This window comes from Myxine glutinosa, chromosome 11 (assembly GCF_964187855.1).
Source record: "Myxine glutinosa chromosome 11, kmMyxGlut1.1, whole genome shotgun sequence".
In the NCBI taxonomy this organism is placed as follows: Eukaryota; Metazoa; Chordata; class Myxini; order Myxiniformes; family Myxinidae; genus Myxine; species Myxine glutinosa.
The window spans coordinates 58,009,983-58,019,675 of NC_136271.1; the positions used below are offsets into that span (position 1 = coordinate 58,009,983).

The window sequence follows — 9,693 nt, forward strand, 5'->3', positions numbered from 1 at the left end:
TACAACACACAGACAAACACGAGGTAGGAGTGGAGGGAAAGTCGCAGCCAAAGGTACTCCTGGGGGTAGGGAGGTTCACAATCAGTACGCGGACAGTGAGAAATTTAGTTATTGGTGTACGGTGAGACTCCGCCACCATGACAGGATTCAGGTCAACCAAACCAGAGGAGGCAATAGCCAACGAGAGACACTATGGAGTCAGGAACGTCCTGTGGGAGGATTCGGTTAAACAGATGATGTCTGAGAAGATGGGAGAAGGCATGATGGGGAAGGAAGATGAGGAGGTTGAAAGAATGCAGGTTTGCAGAAGTAGGAGGGGGTACTGACACGGAGGGGTTTGACACTGGAAAATAATGTGGAGGGGCTTTGATTGTCATGCACAGAATTTTTGTTGAAGGCATGGAGAATGGTCGTGCTGTTGGAACTGGAGGAGGGTGACGGGCAAAGCGCTGACGTGTAAGAGAGGTTTGAAAGATATGCCTTGTGAAGAATAATAATAGGAATAGATTGTGATGAAGAACAGAAGAACACCTCCTCAGCATGAGTAACACTCGACCAAAACAAAGCCAATGGAATTCTGATGCAACAAACCAGGGTAGTGTATAATAATCAGCAGAGGCCGACTGGCCTGATGTCTTAGGCCCACCAGAAAACAAAGATGGTGGCCATATTATTTCATCTGGGTGCCATGGTGGGTGGAGTCAAGTGACAAATGTGGGTGGAGTCTGGCAGCTGTCTGACCAATGGGTGCACATTTAAAAAATTGACCCCCAAAAACAGCATCAACACAGAGCTCTTGTAGACCTGGAACACGTCGCAGGTAATAAGGAAAGTGAAACATTATAATGTTTTTAAAAGCTTTTAAAGGAAGAAGGAAGAAGCATTTTCTTCAATGAAGATATTCAGAAAAGGGAGAGGTAAAGAATGAGGTACAGGAAGTACAAGTTGAAGGCAGAATGAGTTTGTGTTTTGGAGTGAATATACACCAAAATTAACACAGAAATTTTCAGACAAAAAACAATCAACGGTTTATTTATTTTAATCAAACCATTGTTCAATCAACATGTCCACAAATGGTTCGATATTCTTCAGAATAATAGAAATGCAGCAAATCATTAGTCCGAACAACACGAAGAATGTAAACGGTTATTCCCAGTGCGATTCCAGAATTACCTTGAGAGTTGCCTTGTTGTTGTTGATATGAAAGAGGTTACACAAACAGAGGCAAACTCAAATGCATTAAACAATCCAGTGCGTGAACCGGTCAACTTAGCACAGCTTTGGCTTGCAACTTCCAAATCGTCAACAAAGCCCTCCGAAGTTTCTGCTTCTCGGTTTGGCATGAATTAATGTGCAGGAAAACAAGTGGAAAATCTTCGAGTAATGAGGATGTTTATAATTGCGTCGATTGTTAACAAACGATCACTTCAACTCCACACACACACAAATATTTAAAGTGTGATTTACACCATACATTGCAAGCAAATAGCTTGCATTAAATTTGTACATAAAACATTCAATGTAATCATTTGAATAATCGATTATAAAAGTGCAAGTTTAACGAATCCAAGAGCCTTAATCACAATAATTAATAAATGATGTAAATAGTACAACAAACCCAATTCATGTGCGGATATAAAATACCACCAATGTGGAGTGGTGTTTTAAGGATCGCTCCTCTGATAGGCTGGTTGAGCAACTCCTCCACCACGTCGTGGAATGGGATGAAGGCCGTTATTGGAAGAACTTATTTGTTCTTATGTCGAGCTGAAAACACATTTTAAAAATTCCCTTGATTTCCCGTTCCCAAAATAATAAGGGAATTCAAACTGGGCATCCGAGAGGATGGATGTTGCGATGGTCCATACGTACCGACCGAGTCCCGATTTCCCTCAAGTCCAGGCCAGAGACGTGCATTCATGACCTCGCCGAGCACATACAAGCCCGTGAGCGCCAGTCCCCCGACCAGGATGAAAACTACAAGGCCGGGGCCTGCCAGCCACGCGAGGATGGGGTACACCCAAAAGCCCCCCGCGTACCGGATCCACAGTGTCCTGCATGGATGACAAAACAACTGCAGGCGTATAATCCGAGACATTATCAAGGCCAAGTAAGTCACAAGCTCAGGGACATTGTAGATGGGAGACGGGGGTAAAATTGTAGACCGGTAAAATACCACACCAATTTGCTTAAAGTTGTCATGTAAAACTCAGGCTTTTCAAATTTATATCTTCTGTGTTTTGAACCAAAAGTGAATGAGAAATGCAGCCATAGACCCACCAATGCGGCTTGAGACCCTAGCCTCCACCGCTAATCTTTTGGAAAGTAGCGACATGAATTAGTATGGTTTCAAAATAATTAAAACTGAAAATGTAAATTCACATCCATGAGCTATCGTAATACGCATAAGCACCCAATATGATAGTCGTAGCCCTTTAGAGTACATAATTTGATATTTTTGCATGAGAAACATTCTCGAAAAGAGAAAGATAGCCGCCAAAGGCTTACCAGATGAGGTAGCAGATGCCAAAAGATATCACTCCAGCGATGCCAACACCACGTCGCGGGTAGACGTGCGGAATCATTGTCATCTCCAGCAGCAAAAAAGGCATCACTGTTGTATGCTTCACATGTGGTGGGAAGGTGGATGAGAGAGGAAAAAAAGATGGAAACAAGGCCAGAGTGCCCCCAAAGCAGTGTTCTTAGCCTCATCCTTTTCCTGATCCTCATCAATGATCTCTCTGACCTTCTGGAAACCCCCTTTTTCTATTTGCTGATGACTCCACCCTCTGCCGTGACTTCCCTCATCCTTCAGATAGGCAAGCAGCAGCCTCTTCCCTCCTTTCAGACCTTGATAGAATCACAAGATGGTCAAACACTTGGAATATGTTGTTCAATCCTGATAAATATCACACTCGCTCTCACGTATGGAAAACCCTCCCATCTACTTCCTTAAAAATCCTCTTGAAGCGGTACAGTCACTCAAACTTTTGGGAATCACGATCAGCCATTATCTTTCTTGGCCAAACCCCATTTCTAAGTTGGCCTCCAAGGCCAGTGGCAGACTGGGCATCCTCGGTTGTGCAAAGTCCTTCCTTGGCACACCTGAACTTTTATCTACCGACAAGGTCTTCATCCGTAGCTTGATGGAGAATTGCTCAACCCTCTATACTGGTGTCACCTGTCTCCCAACTTGCACAGCTCGACACCATGGAAACCAAGGCTTTCAAGATCATTGAAAACTTCCGCGATGAAGACCAGTCTATGGGTCAATCACATTCACATCACAGTCAGGTCAGTGGTCTCTACATCATCTACCGCCGCCTCCTCTCTGGTCTTGGAGCATCTGTCCTTTCCGTGACTCGTCTCACCTCCACCCCTGGGGATTCTGCAACAGTGCACATAGGGTTGGTCACGCAGCCTCACTTGGACCTATTTCGGATCTGCTTTTACAAGAAGCTTCCTAAAAAATGGAAATTACACAACGCTCCACACTGGCAGTCACACTGTTGTGCAGCCAAATATCTTCCTGGAATATTTCCCACCTTTACTGACCTTACTCGATCTCACCTGCTGGGATGGCTCATTACGTGGAAGGTAGGGTAAAAATTACAACTATTGTTTTCATTTCCGTGCGGAGTCTTACCATGGCGTGATTTAGCCAAACTGGAATCACCAAATCAAGATATGTGGGGTAGATGAGCTCCCGGTCAAAAGCATAGATCATCCAGAAAGTCAATACCACAAACTGTAAAACACGTGCATTATTTACAAGTAAATTCGTCACACTGAGCACAGATGCAATGCAAGCAACGGCTCTCTGTCCCTTCATTATTCGCTCACCTCCCCAACGCCAGACATTCAACCCCCGTGATGGAAAGACCACTTACCAAACCGACGGGGAAAGCCAAAATGCCGAACATGTAGTTGCGTAGTTTTTGTACACCTTTGGGTGCAGCATTCCTTTGGCCATCGTGGTCTTGTCCCAAAATATCCACGACGAGAGCAACACAAAAATAAGCAGTCTGCAGGATCTGTAATGGACGAGAACATTTATCAGGATTACCACCCGCCAGGGGGAGGTGGAGGTCGATTCGAGCGAATCCCAGGCAATTCTCCGAAAGACATCTAAGGCATTACCCGGGTGAATTTCAAATTTATCATTTGCTGGAATCGAAATTCTGGGAGGGTAGGTGGGTCATCTCCAACACCTTGAATATACAACAAACTTGCACCCAAATCAGTTACAGTCAAACTTCATAGTTTCTGTTATAGTAGTAGTAGTAGTAGTAGTAGTAGCCACTACTACATCTAAATATACTACTACTACTACAACATCTAAATTTACTACTACTACTACGACATCTAAATCTACTACATCTAATACTACTACCTCTTATGCCAGTGCTCTGTTCATCCACCAGGTTTGTGTTGATTAATGAACTCGTCTTTGGGAGGTGGTAGTTATGCATCTATGTATGTATGTATCTGAATATATATATATATATTATATATATATATATATATATATATATATATATATATATATATATATATATATATATATCTGTGCAGTGTCTGTCCTGTGTTGTCACTGAACTACTTCCTCAAACTTTTGTGAAATCCTACCAAACTTCTGGTATACACCTACCTCTCCCGTCGGTATGTCCTAAGAGTATTTTATTTGAAAAATTCCCAACTTTTTTTGAGGGGGGGGGGGGGGGGGGGAATTTTTTGGGGGATTTTTGTTTTTTTCCAACTTCAATTGTTTATAAAATGTAATATCGCATATATTACAAATACATTTGTGAATTATGATGGTTTGAATTATGATTGGTGTAAACCATGACAAAACAGCAACTCAGGTACAGTCATTTATCTATTTCTCTTCATATCTGGGCAATGTCTGTTGTCACTGAACTACTCCCTGAAACTTTTGTTTCCATGGTTGTGAAGTGTTTTTAATAACGTGGTGGTGAGGTATTTCGAATTATGTGTTGGTGAGATGTTTTTAAATCACGTGGTGGTGTATTTTTAAATCACGTGGTGGTGAGGCGTTTTTAAATCGCGTGGTGGTGAGGTGTTTTTAAATCGCGTGGTGGTGAGGTGTTTTTAAATCACGTGGTGGTGAGGTGTTTTTAAATCACGTGGTGGTGAGGAGTTTTTAAATCACGTGGTGGTGAAGCGTTTTTAAATCACGTGGTGGTGAGGTGTTTTAAATTATGTGGTGGTGAGGTCTTTTGAATTACGTGGTGGTGAGGTGTTTTGAATTATGTGGTGGTGAGGTGTTTTGAATTACGTGGTGGTGAGGTGTTTTGAATTACGTGGTGGTGAGGTGTATTGAATTACGTGGTGGTAAGGTGTTTTGAATTACGTGGTGGTAAGGTGTTTTGAATTACGTGGTGGTAAGGTGTTTTGAATTACGTGGTGGTAAGGTGTTTTGAATTACGTGGTGGTGAGGTGTTTTGAATTATGTGGTGGTAAGGTGTTTTGAATTACGTGGTGGTAAGGTGTTTTGAATTACTTGGTGGTGAGGTGTTTTGAATTACTTGGTGGTGAGGTGTTTTGAATTATGTGGTGGTGAGGTGTTTTGAATTACTTGGTGGCGAGGTGTTTTGAATTATGTGGTGGTGAGGTGTTTTGAATTACGTGGTGGTAAGGTGTTTTGAATTACGTGGTGGTAAGGTGTTTTGAATTACGTGGTGGTAAGGTGTTTTGAATTACGTGGTGGTAAGGTGTTTTGAATTACGTGGTGGTAAGGTGTTTTGAATTACGTGGTGGTAAGGTGTTTTGAATTACGTGGTGGTAAGGTGTTTTGAATTACGTGGTGGTAAGGTGTTTTGAATTACGTGGTGGTAAGGTGTTTTGAATTACGTGGTGGTAAGGTGTTTTGAATTACGTGGTGGTAAGGTGTTTTGAATTACGTGGTGGTAAGGTGTTTTGAATTACTTGGTGGTGAGGTGTTTTGAATTATGTGGTGGTGAGGTGTTTTGAATTACTTGGTGGTGAGGTGTTTTGAATTACTTGGTGGCGAGGTGTTTTGAATTATGTGGTGGTGAGGTGTTTTGATTTATGTGGTGGTGAGGTGTTTTGAAATATTTGGTGGTGAGGTGTTTTGATTTATGAGGTGGTGAGGTGTTTTGAATTACTTGGTGGCGAGGTGTTTTGATTTATGAGGTGGTGAGGTGTTTTGAATTACTTGGTGGTGAGGTGTTTTGAATTACTTGGTGGTGAGGTGTTTTGAATTATGTGGTGGTGAGGTGTTTTGAATTACTTGGTGGCGAGGTGTTTTGAATTATGTGGTGGTGAGGTTTTGAATTATGTGGTGGTGAGGTGTTTTGAATTACTTGGTGGTGAGGTGTTTTGAATTACTTGGTGGCGAGGTGTTTTGATTTATGTGGTGGTGAGGTGTTTTGAAATATTTGGTGGTGAGGTGTTTTGATTTATGAGGTGGTGAGGTGTTTTGAATTACTTGGTGGCGAGGTGTTTTGAATTACTTGGTGGCGAGGTGTTTTGATTTATGAGGTGGTGAGGTGTTTTGAATTACTTGGTGGTGAGGTGTTTTGAATTACGTGGTGGTAAGGTGTTTTGAATTACTTGGTGGCGAGGCGTTTTGAATTATGTGGTGGTGAGGTGTTTTGAAATATTTGGTGGTGAGGTGTTTTTAATTATGAGGTGGTGAGGTGCTTTAAATTAGTTGGTGATGGTGTTTTGAATTACTTGGTGGTGAGGTGTTTTTAATAACGTAATGGTGAGGTGTAATTGTCCCAAACTTCCAGTCTGCACCTATCTCTCCCGTATGTACGTGCTGAGGGGTTCTTTTTTGAATTTTATATATATTTTTCAACCTAAATTGCCTATAAAAATGTAATATCATAAACACTACAAATAAATTTGTGCAAAATAATTGTTTGTATTATGATTGGTGTAAATCATGACAACACACCAACTCAGGTACAGTCATTATCCACAGCTAAAACAAGCCCGTTCCTCTAGTGTGTGTGTGTGTGTGTGTGTGTGTGTGTGTGTGTGTGTGTGTGTGTGTGTGTGTGTGTGTGTGTGTGTGTGTGCACGATATCTCAAAAAGTTGTGGAGGGATTTGGACGAAACTTGGTGGACAGGTGGGAAGGACAAGTCGATTCGATTTTGCTTCAGGTCCGAATCCAGATCTGGCCTATCACTATCACCATCAGTGGATACAAAACGTACACAGTTCAAGCTGCCGTCGGTATGATCTGTACCGAGTGCCGTTCTAGTTTCTTTCACTGTATTTCTATTGCGATATTGTGGAGGGAAATAAAACCAATTTTAATTTAGAAATACCACGTGTTCTTCAAAATAAAATGTAACATAGCGAGCTGCGCGAAGCCTCGAAAACATTTTCGTCAACAAAAGATTGAAGCAAAATCGTCTTAATGTTTAAACACGTTATCACGAGTAAACCACGTGATCGAACAATTTTAAGGAGGGATAAAAATAAAAATCGAATACAAAATTAATGCAATTCATTCTGTGATGAGAAACGTAATAGAATGAATAATACTTCCGTTTCAACAAAGGTAATTGCATACAAAGATAGACGGCACATACTGTAAACCGTATTTATTGTGTGTTAACCGTTAATGATAATGGATGTGGTGACAATGAAAGATTAACATGTTCTTGTCCGCTTACCATGTCCAAGAAAGTGAGAAACTTCCATTTTCCACCGTACGTGCTCCTACCGAGCACGACGTTCTTCAGTGCCACCGATTCGTTCTCTATTAGCGAAACGATGTACCAAGAAACGACGGCACAGTGCACAGCCGCACACAGAGCGCGCCCTGCCATCGCTCTTTGACACTTAAAATGGTACCGCCCACACCTTAATCCCTTCACCTTCAAAATGGTTCCGCCCGGAGCTCATCTCTTCCCTTAAAAAGGGTTCCTTCCGGAGTGAATCTCATCCCTTCAAAATGGTTTCGCCCGGAGCTCATATTCTCCCTTCAAAATGGTTTCGCCCGGAGGTAATCTCTTCCCTTCTGAATGGTTCCGCCCGGAGCTCATATTGTCCCTTCAAAATGGTTCCTTCCGGAGTTAATCTCGTCCCTTCAAAATGGTTTCGCCCGGAGTTCAATTCTTCTTTTCAAAATGGTTCCGCCCGTCGTTCATATTGTCCCTTCAAAATGGTTTCGCCCGGAGGTAATCTCTTCCCTTCTGAATGGTTCCGCCCGGAGCTCACATTGTCCCTTCAAAATGGTTCCTTCCGGAGCTTATTTCTTCTCTTGAAAATGGTTCCTCCCGGAGCATATTTCTTCCCTTCAAAATGGTTCCTTCCAGAGCTTATTTCTTCCCTTCAAAATGGTTCATTCCGGAGCTTATTTCTTCCCTTCAAAATGGTTCCTTCCGGAGCTTATTTCTTCCCTTCAAAATGGTTCATTCCGGAGCTTATTTCTTCCCTTCAAAATGGTTCCTTCCGGAGCTTATTTCTTCCCTTCAAAATGGTTCCTTCCGGAGCTTATTTCTTCCCTTCAAAATGGTTCCTTCCGGAGCTTATTTCTTCCCTTCAAAATGGTTCCTTCCGGAGCTTATTTCTTCCCTTCAAAGTTCAAAATGGTTCCTTCCGGAGCTTATTTCTTCCCTTCAAAATGGTTCCTTCCGGAGCTGATATCTTCCCCTCAAAATGGGCCCACCCTTTTTTTTTTTTTTTTTTTTTTTTTTTCCAAAGACTATCCCTTATTTCGGGAAAAGGCGTTTTTTTTTCCCCAACATCATAGTTCAAAAAACCTCACTTGTTGATTTTAACTGCTTCGGTTTCTTATTGATTAGTGATTTATAATTAAACTCGCGAAAACCCATTATTTATATCTAAAACCTTGCAAATATGCCACCATACAACTCCTCTGTCCAAGATCTTTCCGATGAGGTATGAGGTGGTGTCTTTTGGGCAGTGTTCAGGGTTTGGTGGTAAGTGCACAGTGTGGACAACATTTTGGGCAGTGCACACAACATATAACTCCAGATGGCTCATCTGTGTAGGTCAAGCGGTTATTGCGTGATTGGCTGACGGATGGTAGACTATTGTATTGAGGTTAACTCTTGTTGCCTCCACCACCGATGGTAGACCGAGGTAATGTTTTCACCTTTGTCTGTTAGTCTGTTCATTGTCAATCGCCTAAAGGTCACATTCTCACTCCGATGTTCGAGAAACTTCACCACGTGGTGGAGGTAGTGACAAGCTGGAAGCCTATTGTTTTTGGGGTCAAAAGGTCAAGGTCACAAATCGTCGATTTTCAAGCGATTCACTTGATGTCTATATATTACATACTGTTTATGAAACTAAAAGTACTGTTGGAACGAGTTCGTCCACGAGTCTTTTCATTACTTATTAATGGACCTTGACTACATCTACAATGAATTACCTCTATTTATCACTGACGATTGGAACATACCTTTTAGGCATGTCGACCTTGAGAGCCCTTTACACCTTTTAGACCCCATTAGACCATTTTAACCTTTCACACCTTTTAAAAAACATTTATACCCTTAAAACCTTTACACCCTTTATATCCCTAAGCCCTCACAGACCTGGAAGACCCTTTAGACCCCAAAGACCCTTTCGACTTCAAAGATCCTTATGACCCCCAAAGACTGTTGTGACCCCTAAGACACATAACGCCCTTTAGACCCTTTATAACCCTAAGATCCTTTAAA

At 42.0% G+C, this 9,693-nt stretch overlaps 1 protein-coding gene across 1 annotated transcript; it reads right to left on the reverse strand.

Annotated features, from left to right (window-relative positions):
* Positions 1-1,023: 1,023 nt before the first annotated feature.
* Positions 1,024-8,100, reverse strand: LOC137436685 (androgen-induced gene 1 protein). The gene is made up of 6 exons (XM_068130676.2): positions 7,675-8,100; positions 3,891-4,034; positions 3,647-3,748; positions 2,509-2,624; positions 1,873-2,054; positions 1,024-1,767 (listed from the first exon to the last, which is right to left on the reverse strand). Exons 1-6 carry the CDS (start codon positions 7,828-7,830, stop codon positions 1,748-1,750), a joined length of 720 nt encoding a protein of 239 aa, XP_067986777.1. The 5' UTR covers positions 7,831-8,100; the 3' UTR covers positions 1,024-1,747.
* Between the last annotated feature and the right edge of the window lie 1,593 nt (positions 8,101-9,693).

Coding starts and splice junctions, on each gene's coding strand:
- LOC137436685 (XM_068130676.2), bottom strand. CDS start 7,830: ATGGCAGGGCGCGCTCTGTGTGCGGCTGTGCACTGTGCCGTCGTTTCT. Junction 4,035..7,674: donor TTCTCACTTTCTTGGACATG/GTAAGCGGACAA, acceptor CGTCCATTACAG/ATCCTGCAGACTGCTTATTT. Junction 1,768..1,872: donor GGGAAATCGGGACTCGGTCG/GTACGTATGGAC, acceptor ATGTGTTTTCAG/CTCGACATAAGAACAAATAA.